Source organism: Phoca vitulina, unplaced genomic scaffold, assembly GCF_004348235.1.
Source record: "Phoca vitulina isolate PV1807 unplaced genomic scaffold, GSC_HSeal_1.0 scaffold13, whole genome shotgun sequence".
Classification (NCBI taxonomy): Eukaryota; Metazoa; Chordata; class Mammalia; order Carnivora; family Phocidae; genus Phoca; species Phoca vitulina.
In genome coordinates this window covers 23,818,702-23,841,391 of record NW_022589716.1, presented here as the reverse complement: position 1 = coordinate 23,841,391, position 22,690 = coordinate 23,818,702, and the positions used below count along the sequence as shown (strand labels likewise).

The window sequence follows — 22,690 nt, the reverse complement described above, 5'->3', positions numbered from 1 at the left end:
GAGTGGCAGTGTGGTTTTGTCTGTGTCCTTCCAAGTCTTTTTTATTGATTTGGATTCACAGACCCCCCCCCCCCCCCAAATAATCAATCAATCAGTCAATCATTTGGAATAATAGAAAGCCCATGGGTTTTTTAGACTTTGATTCAAATCCTGAATCACTTATCCGGCTGAGTAGCCGTAGACAAGTTACTTAATCTCTCTGACCCTCACATTTGCTCATTTGTGAGGTGGGAGTTACCGTGGCTCAAATGAGATGGAAAGTCAAGGTACTTAGCTCAAATGGCACATTTTCATTTGCTTACTAAGTGTGAGCTTTGGTCCTTCCTTTTGTAAATTACTGTCCTTTCTTTTTCTGTGACTGTTGAGTGATTTAAGTATAGAGATTTCACTATTAGAGTTTAAAAATACTTCCCCAGATGCATTTAAAGCGAACAGCAGGACACTGTGAGCACTTCTTTATCATTTATGGGATCACCTACTATTTTTATTTTAGGGATTGTTCACTGTCTCCATGTTATACTTTCTCTCCCCGTTTGTACTTCTGCATTAAAGAATAATGGCAAAACATTCTTTTGAGTACTTATGGTCTGTTGGGCACTATTCCAGTAGATTTGCACATATTACTCATTTAACCCTCAGAGCAGCCTATGAGGATGGGCCTGTTAGTTTCCTCCATTTTGTAAGTGATCATGGTCTCTCTGTGCACCTGCTAGAGCATACAAACTCAGCCACAGAGCACTAAGTAATTGGTTAATCCATTTCCTTACACTGTGCAAAGTGGGGGTCACCTAAATGGAGAAGGGTCAGGAGCATTCCAGTTTTAGATAAAAAGGATGCTGTATTTCCAAAGGTGACTCAAAATAAAGGCCCCCCACTTTAGCCCGAACATCCAGTAAACTGTAACAAAGTGTCTGTACCCAGGTTCCTATGCTTTCTTCCACATCTGACGTCATTTTTTTCTTTTCCATAGGCTTAGGCTTCTAACACGATGTTGCTTTCCTTTTCTGTGTTTTTAGCATGTTGTCTTTCTGAAGGAGGAGTTGATAGAATTGCATCCAGGATTAAACAGAAAAGTACCATTATTATTATTATTATTATTATTGCTGCTATTATAATTTTCCTTTTATAAACAGGATTCCACTGAATCTCTTATACAGAGTGAGAGTGAAGTGGCATCTTCATCAGAGCCTGTTTTAAGCAGGCAGGTCTTTTATTTTGTGATACCCATATTGAGACACATTGAGTTATATCTGTCTTTTCATGTGCACCAACACGTTTATTTGAAGCCTACTATTTCCTAGGTAACGTGACTAAGGTAGATTTATGGGTGCTAATTTACATACAGAATAACATTGGCAACAACTAAAATATAACAAACACATACCAACTTTTGGCCTGCCACAGCCCACTGAGCATCTGCCTTCCTTGCCATGCTTGCAACGAGAGGGGAATATATTTTCCTCTGAGTTTATAGCTAATTCCTTGTTTGTATTCCACTGTCGTCATTGCTGTTGAGAGCTTGAAATGAGGTTTAAGAGCCTCTTCCTATCTCACAGCAGGAGTTTATATTAGGGGTGGTCATTCTATGTAACAGAGAATGCATGCCCTCCTTGATTTCACACCACATTTGGAGAATTCTGCTGCCTTGAAGTAAGGGTGCGAGCCCTTCATTTCCAAGACAAGTTAATAGATGCTCCAGGCTGTGCGGTTGGGTTAAAGCCTAGGTTTGATCACTTCCTCTCAATGTTGTTTCTAAATAGATTGATGTTCATTGCACAAATAATAAATGAATGTTTTTCTATGAGAATTGTCTTAAAAATTATAGATTAGGGTAAATCTCCCTTTAATTGCCATATTTCTGGTCTGTCCTCCTCAAGTTTACTGGCATGAGGTTGGTGAACTTCACCTGGACCTTTCCCTGTACATGTACTTATACCTATACCTATTCTTAAAAGATAGAGAATGTTGCTTTGTGTGTGGACCTGTGTGTCAGACATATAAATGTTATTCTACTTTAAATATTGAAAGAAGTTGGCTGTTTTCTTTCAGTAATGTGCCTTGGAGAACCATCAATGTTAGGACGTTCATACTTATCAGTCTAGGCTAGTCAATGAGGCGATTACAAGTTATTCCCAAGATCTCAGTGGTAAACACATCAAAGGTTTATTTCTCATTCATGCAAATGTGGGTCTGGTGACTCCAGGGCCAAGGCAGCAGTCTTTTCAGTAAGTCAGTAATCCAGGCTGCTTCAACCCCGTCACTTTACCCTCTCCACACGTGGCTCCCAGGACCTCGCAGCCAAGGAAAAGGGTCCTGGAGGGTTGTATGTGGTTGCTTAAGAGTTTTGGCACCCTACCTACAAAAGAACTGAGGATGTAGGGGACCACATACTGGGTGCTATTGTGTTGCCACAGATATTTTGAATGCTTCATATTGTTAGAATGCATTGTGGTTTGTTCAGCCTATTTCCTATTTGCTAGGCATCTAGATTACCGTCCAACTTTATCCTTTATTATACACAACACTGTGCACAAGATCCTGGTACATATCCCTAGTACATGTTTCGCTAGGTTAAGCACCCAAAAGGAGACGTTCCAGTTCAGAACGTTGAACAGTGGTTGTTTGAGTTTTCATCAGTGCTGTCAGATTGGTTTTGAAGGTGGTCACACTGGTGTTCTCTTTGCATGGGTAGTGTGTGGGGAAGGCACATTTCACCATACTTTCACCAGTAACATCATGAAACCTTCATTTTTGTTTTAATTTCTATTATCCTGGTTACTAGTGGGTCCACAGCTCTTCCTAAGACTCGGCTCTGCTACCTTCCTGAGGGAAGAAGCTTTGCTGTGGAGCATATCAGGCTGCGTGCAGAAAGACCGAGGGGGCGCGCAGAGCCAGTGGGCAGATGTGGCTCACCGAGTCTCCCTTTGGGGGGCGCCCAGCTCAATGACATTTTCTCTACTCCCTTTATTGATTTTTCTCCTCCTATGCTGCTATTTCAGTAGTCTCTACACCTCTAATTTTAAAACCATGGGGCGAAGGATGATTTCTCGGTCGTGTCATTTTTTTCTCTGTAGCTGTCTAATTTTGTGCTTTGAGTTTTCTTATGAATTTTTGCCTGCTTAGTCATTGTCTTTTTATCTCTTGGCTCTCTTTGTCTTTCCCCTCATTTTTCATTCTTTTTCTTCTGCCTCTGCTCCCTTGTTCCCACAGGCCCTTAAATCCTTATGCTGTGCTTTTCTTTTAAGTTGTATTTCCCACTTCCATCCAAGCTTGGAAATGCTTGCTCCAGCGAAGAAACATGGAAGGGAAGGGAGCCCTGGAAAGGTCAGCATGAACATCCAGATGGAACTCACCCCAGGTGCCCACCCACCCCAGCTGTTTTGAGAACATAATGCTATTCCTAATATGGTCACTTGCCAAAATCTGTATGAAAGAAGGACAGAAAATGGGGATTAGTCTAGTTTTCCTCCTGCCTCTGGCTCACTAGAGGATCCTTAGGCAGGTTACTTCCCATCTTTAGGCCTCAAGTTTCCTGACGGTAAAATGAGGTTGGTCCCCACTAGTCCTTCCATACTCTGGAACCCCAGTATATGAAACATGTGATTGCCTGAGAAACTGCCTCGGAGTGGGGTCCCAAAGTCACCTTCATAAGTGGGCCACTGCCATTGCCCTTCCACTCCTTGAAGGGGGCACCTTCAGGCTCTGTGGAGCACCAGGTTGTTTAATAGATTTAACAGGGGGAGACAGTTACTGACAAAGGTGTTAGAACTCTTGGCAGGCAGAGAGGGACTGGGAAGGCAACCCAGAGAATGGCAACAAAAGGAATCCTCTGTGAGCCTGAGGGGTGGAAGGAGGTGGTGTTATAGAGTCTGGGGCCAGCTGATGAGTGCAGGAGCCACGGTGGGGCAGACAGTGGGAACTAGAATTATGGAGGAAGGGCTTTCGGGGGGGGTACCTGAAGCCTGACTCAGAAAGAGGAAGAAGAAGTCTGATGTCTTCTTCTCACTGTTCAGTCTCTGAATGGGGTCTCAAATTTAGGCAGAAGTCAGTTGGCAAAGAGCTTGGGTATTGACCTGAAGGCAAATGGGCAAGTAACTGGCAGAAAGTATTGAAAGGTACTGGGTCAAATGGTCCTTAAACTCTTTCCATTGCTCACATTCTGGAGTACATGAATTCCCTGGGAAGATACAAGTCTAGGGTTTTAACAGGTAGCTCTTCCTATGAGTTCAAATAAATTGCTTCTACCATTCTAGTGTCTTAGGACATCTCCACCTCCCTACCTCCCTCCCAAAGTCTGAAGCAGTTACATTTTTCCTAACAAGCACTGTGCCAGCATTTCATGAGAATTCCATTCCTGGCAGACTTCTGGCTTTTTAAGGAGAAGAACACAATCTCACTATCCTGGTCTCAGTCTTTATCACCAAGGGGCCTCTGGGAATGTGGTGGGACCATAATATAAACACAGGGAGCCAACAGTATGACTCAGTGGATCAACAGTATGGATTAGAAAAATTTTGCTGCTTGACAGCTACCTGTGATCTTTGGCCAGTGACTTAACCCTCAGCCTGGGTTTCCTGATCTGTAAGATGGTTTTATTAGTCAGGATGCTACAGATAGGCTAGGCTCGGCCACAGTCAGAAGTATTCTCCAGAATCTCAGTGGCTGGAAATCCACAAAGGTTTATTTTTCATTACGCATTCATTGTGAGTGACCTGGGAGTGTGTCTGTCTTCACTGTGACCCCTGACTGATAGGTTAGCTGCCAACATAAATATTCCCATTCCCCATGTCGAGAGAGAGAACTTAGGGGGAGAAACGTTGGTAATCAAATGTTGGTCCACATGAGTTACACCATATATATTCATGATTTATTGACCAGAACTAGTTACACAGCTGCACCTAACTTCATCTAAGGCAGGGAAGTATCTAGAAGGAAGAAGACTAGCAGTATTGGTTGGTTTGCATTAACAACAGTTGCAGAGAGAAATAATAATACTTCACTTTTCACAATGGTTTTGACTGTTAGATAACATGAGTGCTTAGTAGAATGCCTAGCACATGGTCAGTGCTCCATAATAGGAGAGGAATCTATTCTAAAATATTATTGCTTTTATGATTTAGCAGTTGATTACATTTCCAGCATACTTGACACCATCCACTTAGTAAATTTCTCCTTTTTTTTCTTCCCCCTGAAAATGCAGAGTTAGACTTAACCTTTTCCTCTCTGGATATACCACAGATTCTTAGTAAATGCAGTTGAATTGATGAAGTTTTAGACCCAGCCACGGACCCTACTCTTCTGAGCTTAGGTTTGACAAAGGTAGATGATTATTCTGTAAGATGATTGTGGAGTGATAGCTTGGGTATCTGCAGTGGCTTGGAACTATGTTCACTGTGTTGGTTTTCAATTTAAGAACAACAGACTTTAAGCAGGCTTTCATCTGAGTCAATGCAGAAACGGTCAATATGTATTATATGTCTATGAAGCTGGTCTTTGGATCAATTGCAATTAGTTTGCAGCAGATTGCATTAACATATCCAAAATTAATACGGCCAGTATTCTAATGAAAAGGAATTGACCAGACCACACTGTTTTTAGTGGCTGTTTTTAGTCTCTCACATGCTCTTTTCAAACTGTAGTTCTTTTTTTCTTCTTCTGTTAATGGCTTATGTGTCAACATAAACTTAATCTATTGATCCTTCCCCATCTGCCTTTTAAAAGCGGTCCTAGAATATAGTATATATCTCATGCTTAATCTTTTCTTTCATTAGGAAGCTTTTACTAAATGCCTGAAACTTGAATTTTTCTTGGTACATTTGTTATATGATGTGTTATTAAGACTTAAGTCAATGAGTATGTTCATGTGTGATATTTTGTGTTTTTCAAATTACTAATGTTTCATCAAGACTTAAAAATTCAGAAGTAAGATTAGCAAATCATAAACAGTTAATATATCATACAGTATATGATATGAGTATAGCTTGTCTGATAATTTATTTTGACTCCAATATTATTTATTTATGAAGATGAAGTGTAGATAACTTCAACATTTAAAACATCATTACTAGTGTTCGGAAGGCTGGAACAGAGATTTCTTTAGGCTCGATTATGTTGAGATTTGAGTTTTTTATGAGTATGTGTAGATTATTATATTTTTTTTAAGGTCTGAAGAACTTTACTTTTCTATCTTTAGAGAAAGTTTAGAGAAAGTCACTTTCTGGAAATGAAAAATTACCTGTAGTTGAGAACAAAAGGACAAAGGCAGGCCTTATTCATTTGGCCATCTAACTAGTATTTTCCAAATGCCAAGCACCATCACATTCTTCTTTAAAATACAAAGAAGTTGAAGACACTCTCTGCCCTTGAGTAAAATCCAGTTTAGTTTTAAGGTTCTGGAGCCTTCTTGGAATGTCCCTGGTCCAGAAGAGATCCATGAATGCATTGTAGCTTGGAGATTCCAGAAGAAAGTGCCATTTTAAGGACACATTTGAGGTCCTGAAACCTAATGGTTCCATGTTGTAAAGCCCTGTGGACCTGTTAATGGTCTGTGTGATACTGTCTTGGCCCTCCACCAAAGCCATTGACAGAAACCACTAGGAAGCGTGTCAGGTGATTTTCCTCCACCAATCCTGTGATCAAGTTGTGTGACTGATTTTTTGGTTTGTGCATTAATGGCATTGTTATCTTACCTATTGTGAGTAGTGTGTGTGTGTTTGTTTTTGCATCATGGCTCATGGTTGGAAATGAGCTTAAACTAGGTATATTCATTTTTTTCTCTTTTAAAAATGGGGTATATAGATTTGATCAGGAATGCTTTTGGTTTTACTGAATAAAATGAGAAGAATTTATATGTTCATGTTGTTCTGCTCTTTGATTACTTTCTTTCAGCACAGATTAAGAACTAACTGATAGTACATATTGGAAAACCACTTCTACATGATGCTTAAAGTTACTTTAATACACAAGTTGCAGTTTTTAGGAAGTAGTTTAATTAATGATGATTGTTTCAGATTACGATCCTCAAATTTGGTGTGTGAAAGAGATAATATCATTAAACACATAATGACTGTGCCTAGCTTCTATTAAAAACTATGGTAAAGAAGTGGATTAATCTGTGGCTTGTCGAACCTCAAAGTGTTAAAAAAAATTTCTGAGATACCTTACAATGATTAACGATGTGCACACAGTTATTAAAATAATGCTATGAGCTTTATTTGGGGTGGCAATGAGGGGAGGCATATCCTATATAATAGAGTTCTTAACGTTTTGTTTTTTGTTTTTTAAAGATTTTATTTATTTATTTGACAGAGAGAGACACAGCGAGAGGGGGAACACAAGCAGGGCGAGTGGGAGAGGGAGAAGCAGGCTTCCTGCGGAGCAGGGAGCCCGATGCAGGGCTCGATCCCGGGACCCTGTGATCATGACCTGAGCTGAAGGCAGACGCTTAACGACTGAGCCACCCAGGCGCCTTGAGTTCTTAACGTTTTTAAAAATAACCTTTTATTCTTGGGGTGCCTGGGTGGCTCAGCCATTAAGCGTCTGCCTTCGGCTCAGGTCGTGATCTCAGGGCCCTGGGATCGAGCCCTGCATCGGGCTCCCTGCTCGGTGGGAAGCCTGCTTCTCCCTCTCCCAGTCCCCCTGCTTGTGTTCCCTCTCTCGCTGTGTCTCTCTCTGTCAAATAAATAAATAAAATCTTTAAAAAAATAAAAAATAAATAAAAATAACCTTTTATTCTTAAATACTTACAGACTCATAGGGAACTGCAAATGAAGTGCAACAGTCCTATGTACCCTTCCCCCTCTTGCCCTCATGTTGACATCTTACTTAGTTTCAGTTCAGTGTCAAAGCTAGGATATTGACATTGGCACATTCTTGTTAACTTGATGATAGACCCTATTCAGTTCTCACAATTTCTTTAAACCTGCATCCATTTGTTGTGTGTGTAGTTGTCCTTAACATTTTTGATTAGAAAAACAAGCATGAAGAATTTGTAGTTTTTTTTTTTTTCCTTTTAAAAAAAACCTCTGTTGCTGATTGTCATTTGAGGGTACCTGTAAGACTGGGTACATGTGTTGCCTGTTATTTTTCTTGTTATTTTTAAGTGTTCTTACCTCTCTCTCTCAATTTCTCTAGGCAGTTCAGTTAACCCCCCGAAGATGGCTGAACCTGCAGGAATACCAGAGCAAGAAACTGATGTCTGACCACGGAGTCAGAGTTCAAAGATTCTTTGTAGCAGACACTGCAAAGGAAGCTCTGGAGGCTGCTAAGAAACTAAGTAAGCTAATTCACAACAGGTGAAATAACACTTGCCCAAATTAGTGACCTCACAGGTAGCAGTGAACCAGTAGGTAAATTTCTTTGTAGCGGGTTATACTAATGACGACAGATACGATGGAGAGCTTTTGAATTATAAAGGCTAAAAAGCCCAATTAGGAAAACTTGGTTCTTTTTTACAAGATAGCAGGGTATGGGATGTCACTCTGTAATTTTTCTGAATTTTTCCACCACTATTTCACGTGGTTCTCTTGATCTGTGGGTTAGTGGCTGGGAGAAATAAGGGTGAATAGTTTAGAGTGTCAAAGAGAAGCCCACAGCAAGGTAAGGCAGGAAAAATGGTTGGCATCCTTATTTAAGCCTCTAGAACATGAAGAAAGTTCTCTCTGAGTGACTGGAGAGTGCATGCATTTGGAAGCCAGGCTGACTTTGCATCAGGGTTTTGCCCTCCCATTTACCAGCTCTGTAACTTTGTATAAGTGCCTTCTCCTTTTTGTGCTTCAGTTTCCTTATCTAGAAATCAAAGCTACTGTGTTATCCTCCAAGTGCTGTTGTGAGCCTTTAAGGGAGACTATACATTGGTATGTGGTAGAAAATCTACCTTATTTCCCAACTATAGATTGAGAAATTAGGAATCAGATCCAGCTGTTTTTTCCACGAATATTCCTTCTAGTGGTATACAGACTCTCTTACTGTCAGTCTGGTTTAGCACTGTCCAGTAGAAATAGAACGTGAGCCACATAAGTAACAATTTTCTAGGTCATATTAAGAAAACTAAAAAGAAATGGGTGAAATTAATTTTAGTAATATACTTTGTTTACCCCAGTATATCTCACCCCAGTATGTCCAAACTATTGTCATTTCAACATGTAATTAATGTGAAAGAATTATCAGTGGGATTGTGTACATCCGGTTTCTGTCCTGCTCTTGAGGAATCTGGTTTGTATTTTACATTTCCAGTGCATCTCCTTTCACACTAGCCACATTTCAGGTGCTCAATGGATACATGGGGCTAGTGGCTACCATATTGGACAGCATAGATCTGGACACTGGAAGGAAGTACATGTGTATTCTTTGCCTGCAGCCTTGGAGAGTGGCGGCTTCCCACCAGAAATAAAGAATGGAGCATCTGCTAACTGCCCTTGCCAGGCAGCTGTAGCAAAGTTTGAGAGTGCAAGATAGAGGCGGGCTCCATTTTCAATCTCCCAATTTTCTATGCTCCTTTAAGAGTAAGGAATGAGGTACTTCAGCTAGTAATTGTTCTTTTATCTCCCTTACAGAGTTCTGCCAGATGCTTATATGCCAGATCCTTTCTATGTTATGTCAGTTGAAATGCATGTTTGTTCTTCCCTTCAACAAATATTTATTGATTGTCAGCCACATGTATTAGGCACTGTGGCTACAGCTGTGGAAGATAAGCAAGCCCTCTTTCTTTTCAGAACTTACATTCTAGAAGGAAATTAATTTGTAATTTTCAGATGCTCAATGTAGAAATTGAGAGTGACTTATAGTTTAAGAAATAGAAATTGGTTTCATTTTCAAAAACTATCAAAATTGGTTTTCATGGTGGAAAAAAAATGGTAAAATTCAACCAGCACCTAGATGAGAGCTCCTCTGTGCATTGTGGGAATAGACTCAGTAAACGTTAGTATTCCGACCATTTTACATGAAAGGATCATTTTTGTTTTATACTCCTGTGGTTTGGGGAATGGGTAATGAGAACAAAGAAATGTGAAGTTCAAGTCGGTCTTTGGTCTTCATTTTCCCCATTATTTCCACAAGTGTGCTGACATACTAGTATTCCAGGTCCAAGGGTCCCTCAGGGAATTCTGGAAGCCAGCTGATTACTGTCCCCTCCCCAGTCAGGCATAGCACAGCAGAGAGGGCTTATCTTTCAGATTTCCAATGGAAATTTTTGGGCTTACTAAACTAATTGACTTCTTAGTCACTGGTTTGTTTTATAAGCATTTATTCAGCCACTGCTTTGTGGTTGGGCATTGTATACTGTGTTTGTAAGACAGAATTTTTGCTTTGCAGGAATTATAACAAGGTGGCATTTATATGCTGGGGCCTGAGTGAAGGCAGGGAAAGACACAGACAATAAAGCAAGTTTAAATAGAAGTAAAATTAAAAACATTAAAATAAACTTTTCAAAAAGCCATTTTGGTTCTTGAGGAGGGGTTTTAAGAAAATCAAAGTGGATAAAAGGATTGAGATTGACCCAGCTGTGTCTGTACCTTGGCCCGTGCTACCTGTGATACTCGTTTAAGTGGTGTGGCCATAGGAGTGCTTCTCTGATCCTGTTTAGAGCGAAAAGGGAATTTAGAGCACTAATCCAAGCCCCCCATTTCCTGAATGAATGAGTCATCCTTCTCTCACTCACTGAGGAGTTTTGGAGAGACTGTCTTTTTTCCATTGGATATTCTTTCCTGTTTTGTCAAAGAGTAACTGACCATCTAGCTTTGGGTTCATTTCTGAGTTTTCTTTTTCTGTTCTGTTAATCTGTGTGTTTGTTTTTGTGCCAGTAGTATACTATTTTGATCACTATAGTTTTGTAATATAACTTGAAGTCTGGAATTGAGATGCCTCCAGCTTTGCTTTTCTTTTTTAAGATTATTTTGACTATTTGGGGTCTTTTGTGGTTTCATACAGATTTTAGAATTGTTTCTTCTAGTTCTGTGAAAAATGTTGGTATTTTGATAGGGATTGCATTAAATGTATAGGCTGCTTAGGGTATATAGACTTTTTTTTAGTATAGACATTTTTAACAATATTCTAATCTATGAGTATGGAATACCTTTCCATTTCTTTGTGTTGTCTCCAATTTCTTTCATTGGTGTTTTATAGTTTTCAGAGTATAGGTCTTTGATCTCTTTGGTTAGGTTTAGTCCTAGATGTCTTATTATTGGTGCAACTGTAAATGGGATTATTTTCTTAATTTCTCTTTCTGCTGCTTCATTATTGGTGTATAGAAATGCAACAGATTTCTATACATTGATATTGCATCCTGCAACTTTACTGAATTCGTGTGTCAGTTCTAGCAGCTTTCTGGTGGAGTCTTTCAGGTTTTCTATATATAGTATCATGTCATCTGCAAATAGTGGAAGTTTTACTTCTTCCTTACTGGTTTGGATGCCTTTTATTTCTTTTTGTTGTCTGATTGCTGTGGCTAGGATTTCCAGTGCTATGTTGAATAAAAGTGGTGAGTGTGGACATCCTTGTCTTGTTCCTGACCTTAGGAGCAAAGCTCTCAGTTTTCCGCTATTGGTGAGGCTGATAGCTGTGGGTTTTTCATATATAACCTTTATTATTGTCAAATTATGTTCCCTCTAAACCTACTTTGTTGAGGGTTTTTATCATGAATGGATGTTGTACTTGGTCACATGCTTTTTCTGCATCTATTGAAATGATCATATGGTTCTTACCCTTTCTCTTGTTCATGTGATGTATCATGTTGATTGATTTATGAATACTGAACCACCCTTGCAGCTGAAGAATAAATCCCACTTGATTGTGGCAGCTGATTTTTTAATGTGTTGTTGAATTTTGTTTGCTAGTGTTTTACTAAGTATTTTTGCATCTATGTGCATCAGGGATATTAGCCTGTAGTTCTCTTTTGTGGTGATGTCTTTATCTGGTTTTGGTATCAGGATAATGCTGGCTTCATAGAATGAATTTTGAAATTTTCTTTCCTTTTCTATTTTTTAGAATAGTTTGAGAAGAATAAGGATTAACTTTCCTGTAACTGGTAGAATTTGCCTGTGAAGCCATCTGGTTCTGGACTTTTGTTTGTTGAGTTTTTTTTCACTACTGAGTCAATTACATTGCTGGTTATCAGGCTGTTCAAATTTTCTATTTCTTCCTGTTTTATTTTTGGTAGGTTATAGGTTTCTTGGAATTTATCCATTTCTTCTAGGTTGTCCAGTTTGTTGGGATGTAATTTTTCATAATATTCCCTTACAATCCTTTGTATTTCTGTGGTGTTGGTTATTATTTCTCCTCTTTCATTTGTGGTTTTGTTTGAGTTCTTTGTTGTGGTTTTGTGTGTGTGTGTGTGTGTGTGTGTTTGATGAATCTGGCTAGAGGTTTATTAATTTTGTTGATCTTTTCAAAGAACTAGCTCCTGGTTTCATTGATCTGTTCTATTATTTTTTTAGTTTCTATATCACTTATTTCCACTCCAATCTTTATTTTTTCCTTCCTTCTGCTGGTTTTGGGTTTTGTTTTTTGTTCTTTTTCTAGCTTCTTTAAGGTATAAGGTTAGATTGTTTATTTGATATTTTCCTTGTTCTTGAGGTAGGCCTGTATTGCTATAAACTTCTTTCTTAAAACTGCTTTTGCTGCATCCTAAAGGTTTTGGACCATTGTGTTTTCATGTGCCTTTGTTTCCATGCAAATTCCTTTTTAATTTTTTTATTTCCTGGTTGATTCATTTATTGCTTAGTAACATGTTATTTAACCTCCATGTATTTGTGGTCTTTCCAGATTTTTTCTTGTAGTTGATTTCTAGTTTCATACCATTGTGGTCAGAAAAGATGCATGGTATGACTTCATTCTTCTTGAATCTGTTGAGGCTTATTTTGTGGACTAATATGTGATCTCTTCTGGAGAATGTCCCATGTGCACTTGAAAAGAATGTATATTCTGCTGTTTTAGGATGGAATGTTTTGAATATATCTGTTAAATCCATCCATTCCAGTGTTTCATTCAAAGCCAGTGTTTCCTTATTGATTTTCTCACCAGTGGGGCTTGAAGCCTCAGAGCTCTGAGATGAGGAATTAACCTCCCCACTGTGTGCCCCAGGTGCCCTTCAGATCACTGTTCCCATGCTGTAGGTCTTTCGGCTGTTTGCCCTGCCTTTTCTCCAAGAGTAGCCCCAGTGTCCTCCGAGCTCTCCCAGATCCAAGCACGCTGACCTTCAAAATTCCAGGCTTCAAGCCCCACTGGTTACAAGCACCCATGAAATTTGGGCTCTCTCACCCTCCAAGCTAATTTCCCAGGGGATTCGCCTTCCCTGTATGTTCCCCTGTGTGCTAGTCTCTTTCTTTCCCCTTTCTGCAACTATGGCTCTCCTCCACCACAGTGGTCACAATCTGTTTCTCTCCCAGGCAGTATCTGTGCACTTCCTGTCCTCCTCGATGTGGCCTACCCTCAGTTGTGGTGTTTGTTCTGCCAGTCCTCAGATAGGTTCTTGGGGTATTTAGGGTGATATAATAATTATCTAATTGTATTCATGGATCAACATGAGACTAGGAACCTCCTCTTACAACACCATCTTCCCTTCCTTCCCTAAATGTTGCCATTGTTAGTGTAGTGTTGTGATTTTGCTAAGCAACGAAACAGGTAGGGGTAAGGTTAAAAACTTGCCAAAGTTGTACAGCTAGTAAATGACAAAGATAGGATTTCTACCCAGCCAGATTAGATTTAATCTCCTCCCCAAGCATTTTTCCTCTTTGCTAACTTAATGATGATATCCTTGGGAGATTTTTATGCATTGAGTCAGCATGTTGAAGATGGAAAATGCATATTAATAAATTAGAAGATTGAATTAAAACTAGATGTGGCAAGTTCTAAGGCACAGTTTATAGAAACTGTGTAATCTGCAGATATTTTCTTAATGATTCATTTGTTGTATCTCTTTGGGCAGTAGAATGTTTTGCCATATAGTTATGAAAAGCTTGTTCATTTGAGCATTTGTTTGAAATGGGTAATGCAAACCTTTTTGTGAAACACAATTCATAATGATAAGATACTGAGTGAGAGCCTCATTTTCTTGCATAGAAAATAGACTTATGTCTGATTGAGAGAGTAAATCTGGTTTGGTGAATTAAGTTTTTAATATGTGGGTAATACTCATTTCTGCAGCAGTTTGTATGAACTACCTTTTGTAATCATGCTTTAAGGAGGGCATGGTGCCCCTTGTATACAGTTTTCTCAGAAGGCTTATTAATTACGCTTTCCTCCTGTAATTAAATTTAATGTATACAATCAATAGATAATTATGGAGTACCTACTGTATGCATAACTACTCTTTACGTTGCCTTTCACTTTTCTTTAAAGATGAATGAAAGAATGTGTCTGTCACGTAACTTGAAAGCCTGTCCTAATGGAGTAATTGCGTATAAGTATAGATGAAACTTATCTAGGACGACTACCTTTTAGTTTTAGGAGTCGGCATAATTTATTAATTATTCCAATCATGTTGATGTGAGACTCTCAACATTTGATTAAGCAAGAAGATTGTAATTCAAAAACTCACAGTTTTATTTTTTGCCAGGAAAGAAATTGAAATATGAATGGAAAAATTAATCTTCTTTGAGCTAATGACATGCATCCTAAAATGGAGATAAGGAGCTTTTATTGAACTTGGTTAGCTTTGGATTGCTTTCAGCTACAACATGTCTCCATTTGTCAATATGATAACTTATTCTTTGAGTTTTATATAATCACATCCTAAAGCCTAGTGAATTACTTACAGCATTAAGGAATTGTATTTTATATAAAAAGGAAACTGCTGCCCATTGACTACTGATTGACATGTACTATTAATCCTATAGGCAATTAAATACATGGCAAACCTTGATTTTGTGGCTTTGTCCTATCACATTTCATGGTTAGGAACACCTATCCTTTGTGCTGAGATGATGGTCATGATCGTCTTATAAGGATAGGTGAGAATAACATTGATTTCTGTGGAGTAAATCTTCATTTTACATTCATATCAGCCGTCCATTGTTACGAATCTGCAATCAGTGCAAAGAAGCAAGCATGGGAGTGTGGCCCATCAGAGGTTGAAGCAGTGTCTGCTTTCTAGGAGTAATGGCGGTGTCCTCGTGAGATGGGTGGTTCCTGTGGTGAGATCTGATTGTGTTCCTGGCTCCTGTTAGACCCCTTTGATGCCTTCCTATTTTCTGCGACTGATTCTCCCACCTCCTTCTTGCACCTCCCCAGTATCTTTTCTGTGATTTACTTCATGTTTATTTCAGCTAGAGTTAATTTTTGTTGCTTTCTGCCAGGAACTCTAACTCATCCAGACAAAAAATGCTTAGCATATAGGTCCTGGGACATAATAAATGCTCAATAAATATTATTGTTACTCAGAATATGGTCACTTGCTCATGATCATGTTTACTTATAAATGATCCTTAAAGAAACACCTTAATTGACATTAAAGGCTTTCCCTGACTGTCCTTATGAAGAGGAACCCATTCAACAATTTGTAGCTTTTAGTATTATTTCCTATTGTACATATTTTTCCAAAGACATCCCCCATTTTATAAAATGTTCCTTTCTCTTCTTCCTGAGTCTGAAAATATAAATGGGCTTCTCTGGTTATCTCCTTAGAATTTCTCTGTGCTAGAGCATCTTTTCCCTAATTGTCCTGTGGTGTTCCCTGGGTAAAAGCAGCAGGAGACCTATAGAGTGCAGGGCAAGATAAGACAGGTTGTAGGCAGGCAGGCTTTATGGAAGTGCATATGGTTTCCTATGCACTTTCCTGAGAAACTAATGAGAACGGCACTTTGAAAGTCAATGCCTCAACTTGAATTTTGGCAGTATAGTAAAGCAAGGTTTAATTATTCTCCTCACATTTTAACCGATACAAATAATAGTGGTGGCATTTAACCTTTGGCCTCTTGCCATGTGCCTGGCATCATGTTGAGCCTTCAGTAAGCAGGATCTCATGTGATCTTCTTTTAAACCAGAGGGGAAGGTTTTCCTTTAGGGACTGGTTCTGAATAGCATCAGAGCTCCGCATGCCCATGATTGTGTATCCACGGGAACTGACATAATTTTACTTTCTGTTTTCTCAGTGTGTTGTTAATGGAGTTATTTATTAACTTGTTTTTTAGAGCTACCTCATTGTGAATGAACAAAGAAGTTATGTTGCCACATGGTCTCATTTCCCAGGATTTTCCTCTGAATTATTGTTCCTTGGGGTCTTTCACTCACCCAGGGTACAGCTTGATAGCTCTGTCCAGACGGTGGTTTATAGGGTTGTAAGTGTAGAACAGCTTTGCCTGGGCTCAGTGGGCATAGGAACTAGCTCCGTATTATCTGTCTGTCTGGATATAGTGGCCTTTTAATGAAATCTTATATGTAAACAGACAGATCTCTTCTGATTATAAAAATAATGTGCTCAATTATTTTTATTTAAAAAATACAGAAAAGTACAAAGACGTAAAAACACCCATTATCCAGAGGGAACCTGCCTTCATATTAACATATTTCCCTCCATTTTTCTTACGCATTCATTCAGCCAGCAACATTAATTCCTGTGTACATATGCACATAAACATAATTGAGAGAGTGTTTGTTCTTAAATTTGGGAAAATACAATGCATACAGTTTTGTAATTCTACTTAAAAAATTTTACATTATAACATGAACATTACCCAAGTGTTAAGTTTTTTTCAAAAACATTGTTTTAATGGTTGTATGGTAATTCCCAGATTGGCTGTGTTATTTCTTATTGTGACTTAGATTATTTTTTTTCTGTTTCAGCATGTTAGGTGATGCTAGCACCTGTAACCCATAAGCTGCCAAATTCCCAGTAGCTTCATAAAATAAAGAGGTTACTTCTTAATCATGTAGAAGTCCAACGCGGTCTTCTTGGTTTGCCTCTAAGTGCTGACTCACAGATCGAGCCTCCTATCATTCTGCTCTGCTCTCTCCAGCACATGGTTCTCAGACATTACCTGGCAGTTGTGTTCATTCCAGCTACTTAACAGGTGAAAAGAGCATGACGGATTCCATGTAGGGATTTTGCATGGGCCACATTGCTTCGGCTCACGTTCTGTTGCTGAAGCTCCTCAGGTGATCGCAGTGAACGGCAAGAGAGACGGGGAGGTAGAGTCTCAAGGCACACTTAGGAAGAGGGGAAGGTGGGTTTGGTGATCACGTAGCATTCTCCGTAGCATATAGAATTTGGAGGAAAATGGCCCCTCTGCTTCCTGGCTTAGACTGAGCACGGACTGTGCAGTCAGGACAGACCTCTCCCCCCAGCTCTGTTTTGATTACTTCAGCCATAACTGACTTGACTGTAAACTTGAGGATTAGAACACACACTTCAAGGAATGATTCAGATAAAAAACATGCAAATGCAGCACATGTCTTATACAAATGAGGCACTCACCAATTTCCCTTTCTTCTTTTCTTTCTTCATTTTTGGTCCAAACTGAGCACATGTCCTGAGGTATAATAAAAGGAATATAATAACAGTTATTAAAAACATTAGCAGCAGATAAAAAATAAGAATGCTCAGTGATTTTGCAATAATACCCAAGTGTTAAACTATATTTAGTGTACAGCTCGTCGGATGATTTGATAATGAATGTATTACTCTTGTGCTGTTGGTTGATGGAAGATGGTGGTGTATATGAAATCAAAAGTTGATTAATTTTGAAAGAAAATGAAAACCATTCTTTTTTTACATTGCAGCAGAATAAATATTACCTAAGGAATTATGCTTTTAAGATGCTACGCTGTTCCCTAAGGTGGTCGATGCAGGGGTTGGCAATGTTTAACAGATGTTCATAAATCGTACTAAGGCTCCACTTGAGTTTTCTAGGTTACTTACAGAAAATCAAGAAACGAATTGAGAAAGTTTAAAAAAAAAAAACGTATTGCTTGATCTACCTTAGGATGAAAACCAGATGAACAACAAGCTATCCGAATTATGTATTTTTTTTTTTTTTTTTTACTTTCATTCGACCTGGAACAAGCTAAAGGATTTGTTGAGTCTGTTGTTCTCTCAAATTAAATGTGGGCCAAGTATTAGAATATTTTTTGTCTTCAGGCTTTTATTGAGTGAATATACCAGTCACTTCAGTATGGGGAGAAAGAAGCAGATGGGATGTGGATAACAGGGGAAAAATAACAGTGCTAAAGTATTTGATATGCAAAACTCAAACTGTTCCCAGTCTTCAGGTGCTAGATGTAGCACTGAAAAGCAGCTTCACATAAATATATGTTTTCTTTATAAATAACCTACACATGAGCATCATAAACTTGAGAAAATCTAGATCCCTTCATGCCTTTCCTCTTGCCCAGAATTCCTTACTATGCTTCCCTGTTCAGTGGATTCAGGTGAAACTCCCATGGCCACTGTGTTTGACATGGTCTGTCTTTCCCCCACTGTCCCCTGCTTTGTGCTTGTTTTCTGCTGTGTGGCCACATCACTTTTTTTCCTGCCTCCGTCCGTGTTCTTTCCTCCACAGAGTGTCTTCTAACCCAGTGATCACTCTGGAATTGGTGCTAAGTTCACATCCTGAGCCTTCCCCGTGCTAGCTGTGTGGCTTGAGGCAAGTGACTTAACCTCTAGAATCCTCAGTTTCCCCATCTGTAAAATGGGTTAGGTAATAATACTTGCTTCCCAGGGTAGCGATGAAAGTGAAATGAAGGGGCACCTGGGTGGCTCAGTTGGTTGAGCATCCAACTCTTGATTTCAGCTCAGGTCATGATCTCAGGGTTGTGAGATCGAGCCCTGAGTCGGGCTCCACGCTTAGGGCTCCTATTCCCTCTGCCCCTCTCCCTGCTCGTGTGCTCTCTCAGTCTCTCTCAAGTAAATAAATAAACAAAATCTTTAAAAAAGAGAGAGAGAGAAAGAAGTGAAATGAAGTCATGTATGTATAAAGTTTAGCAGAATCTCACTAATGGGTAGCTGGGATCATTATCATTATAATTATTGCCCATCCATCTTGGTCCAGTTTAACTGTCACCTCTCAGTGATATATTCTGGGAGGCATGTGGTGGTATTCAAGGAGGTGGGTTCTGGAGGAGACAGCCTTGGTTTCAAGTCTTGCTCTACCCCCTTACTAGCTATGTTTTAAATTCTATAGGGCTCCATTTTCTCATCTGTAAAATATGGGATATCAGTAGTATCTACCCATGAGTTTGATGGGGGGAGTGACCTAGGTCTTATTACAGTGTCTGGCTCATAAGAAACATGGATAGATGTTGTCATCATATATATTTATATATTTGAATTGAGATATAGTGGACATATGACACTTTATTGGTTTCACATAATGATTCATATGTGTATATATTGGGATATGATCACCAAATTAAATCTGGTTAGTATCTATCACCAACACATAATTAGAAATTTTGTTTTGTTTTGTTTTCTTGTGAGGAGAACTTCTAAGATCTACTTTCTTACCAACTTTCAAGCATATAGTAAAGTATCATTAGCTGTAGTCAGCATACTATGCATTATATCTGCATGACTTATTTATTCTTCACCCATTTTACCTACCTCACACCCCCTGCCTCTGACAACCACCAATCTGTTCTCTGTTTCTATGAGTTCTTTGTTTTGTTTTGTTTTGTTGTTTTTTAGATTCCACACATAAGTGAGATCATACAGTATTTGTCTTTCTTTGTCTTATTTCACTTAGCATAATACCTTTAAAGTCCATCCATTTTATTGCATATGGCAGCATTTCCTTGTTTTTTTATGGCTGAATAGTGTTCTTTGTGTGTGTGTGTGTGTGTGTGTGTGTGTGTGTGTGTGTCTTCTTTATCCATTCATCCATTGACGGACACTCAAGTTGTTTTTGTATCTTGGCTGTTGTAAATCATGCTGCGGTAAATATGGGGGCACAGATACATTTTCAAGTTAGTTTTTGCATTTCCTTCATATAATTACCCAGAAGTGGAATTGCTGGATCATATGCTAATTCTAATTTTAAAAATTTGTGGAACCTCCATACTGTTTTCCATCATGGCTGCACCAAATTTACATCCCCACCAACAGGTCAGATGTTGTTGTATTGCCATGGTTTTTGCTGCTGTGGTAAGTGATATGCTCCACATGTCAGTGTGCACAGGTTTGGGGTAGTAACTGTAATTGGACATGGGGTCTTTGTCCCAGAAGAAGCACATTCCTTATGCGATAATTGTGGTCTGACCTTTCACACAATACTTTTCATTTAGGAAATAGATTATATGTTTTCCCATAAACCAGGATAGGAGGTTTCAAGAATCATCTTTTTAAAATTTTCATACATGTCTCTAAGCATAGATGACCATCCCTATTGGTTTGCCTGGGACAGACATAGATATGTCTATTATTCCAGAACTGTTATTAATAGCAATCCCATATAGCAATCCCAATAGCAGTCCTGCTCTCAAAACTGTCTCATTTTAAACAATAAAATATGTGGTCATGTTACTCAAAGAGTAACTTTAAAGATATTTTTTTTTTTTTTTTTTGAGAGAGTGCGCATACAAGCAGGGGTGGAAGGAGCAGAAGGAGAGGGAGAATCTTAAGCAGGCTCCACTCTCAGCACAGAGCCCGATGCAGGGTTTGATCTCACTACCCTGAGATCATGACCCGAGCCAAAATCAAGAGTTGGACGCTTAACTGACTGAGCTAAGGATGACTTTTTGATAACAACTGTCTTTAATATGAAACCTGTTTAGTAGGATGGAATATGATAGCTATGAGTATTATCCCATTAATTCATGCAGCTGTTAAATGAAGGACAAACAGGTGATGAACAGGCCTTCCTGACACTATTAGAGATGACTGCAGGAGTGGGGAGTAAAACGCTTGGGTGGGACAAAGTTTGCATCTCTGATCCAGGCCCAAGGCTATTTCCCATTCATCTTTGCATTCCTGGTACCTCAAACATATTATGTGTTCCATAAATGATTACAGATTGGAAAAATCAGTAAGACAATAGACCCCCAAGGAACCCTCCATCTAGGGTAACAGTGACCAAGAGGGACTTCTCTGATACACACAACCTGTAGGGTTTTTTTGTTTTTTTTTAAGTTTTCACCTTGGCCATACATTTATTCACTGTGCCCTTTGTTTTGCTTATTTAATTTAATTTAATTTAATTTAATTTTATGAATTTATTTATTGCATATATTTTTATTTTTTTTCTAGTGCCGTTGGGCCATGTCCTTAAGCTCGGTCTAGGGAGAAGGCAAAACTTAAGGGGGTAGCAGCCCCGTGGGCCATGGCAGGAAAGTGGGAAGCCATGAACAGAGGCATCAGCAAGGTAGTTACTGGTGGGAAAGAGAAGTATGCTGCCTGAGGGATGTGTACATGGCTACCTTCCATGATAGAATTCTGTGGGCAACCCCTCAAACCAATACTCCTTTGAGTAAACCCCAAATTTCTTTTTGCCTTTGCAGGTTGGGAAACTTTTGGGTACCAAATCAGAATTCATCAGACTAAAGAGTTTAAATACTTAGCAACCAAACTCATGAGAATGATGTATAAACCAGAATGCCAGTGGGCCCATTTGCAAAATGAAATGTTGGGTTTTTTTTCTTTTTTTTTTTTTTGTCACTGGAATGTTCATATCTATCATCCTAATTGATGTCTTTGAAGATAGATTTGTTTTACCTGTACGTGGGTTTTTTTTTTTTTCCTTTTTCAAGCAGAAGAGCACACTTAGGCAGAAGCTGAGACTCATTTACTCATGCATTCAGCAAATATTTATTGGATACATGTCTTATGTGGTGGGAAATAAATCGGCTCACATTGTCTTGAGAACTTGATGTATGTTTAATAAATGCTGTTAAGTGCTTTGCCTGTTTTGTCTCATAGAATCCTCCTAAGACATTTCATAGATAAGTCATCATCTAGTTTATAGAAGAATCTTCTAAGAGGTCCAGGCAAGCTGGACTCTGAATTGCACCTTTAGTAGCTATATTAGTGTGCTTTACAAATTCCAGGAAAAATAAATAGAGCCCTTCTGAGTGACAGAAAATCACGTTCAAAGACCTTTACTCTGAGCCCAAAGCCAAGGAATCAGGGCCTCTAGCATCTGTAGCCCTACTCAAGAAACTGCTTGCCTTCACCCAGGGACTCTGATCCATGTCTGCACATCCTCTTGCTTCCTAAAGCTTAGTCCAAAACACTACACTGGGCAAGTTCCCACCAAAGCCCTCCCTTCCTGCTTGAGAAATACCTGACATCCCGTCTCTTGGATCTCTTGATTTTGTCAGTCCGAACTCTCAAGAGTTCTGGTGTCTTCCCCTCCACTACCATGAATACTATAAGGAGCCCCCATTAGCTGAACAAGCATCTAGGTCTGCTGTGTTTCACATTACAAAGATGTTCTCAATATAGAAACATCCATGGTCATGATTCAGTGCCTTTGAACTTTACAGTGGTTAGAGTTTAAAGGGGTCTTTGAGAACACTGAGGTCCCTGAAGAAGGTGAATTGCTAAAATTTTCCACTTGGCCAGTAGTATGGATCTCTAATGATAGAGAATAATACTTTATTGTTTCTGTTTTAACTTCTGTGGCTAAAAGGCTTGTAGTTTCATAAGACCAAGCAACTTTTTATTTGTTCATCTTCCTTTGATTTAAGCAATGTAGTTTTGGTGGTGGTAGTGCAGGACGCTGTTATGGGAGTTTGATATTAAGTACTATTCATTTAGAAAGAGTGG

At 39.0% G+C, this 22,690-nt stretch overlaps 1 protein-coding gene across 3 annotated transcripts in view; it reads left to right on the top strand.

Moving 5' to 3' along the window:
* The window catches only part of SUCLG2 (succinate-CoA ligase GDP-forming subunit beta), a 410,084-nt gene that overhangs the window by 42,476 nt on the left and 344,918 nt on the right, over nucleotides 1-22,690 (top strand). For all 3 annotated transcript variants that reach the window (XM_032411719.1, XM_032411718.1, XM_032411720.1), the window contains exon 2: nucleotides 8,134-8,275. In XM_032411719.1, coding sequence (XP_032267610.1) covers nucleotides 8,134-8,275 — 142 coding nt within the window. The remainder of the gene's footprint in view (nucleotides 1-8,133; nucleotides 8,276-22,690) is intronic.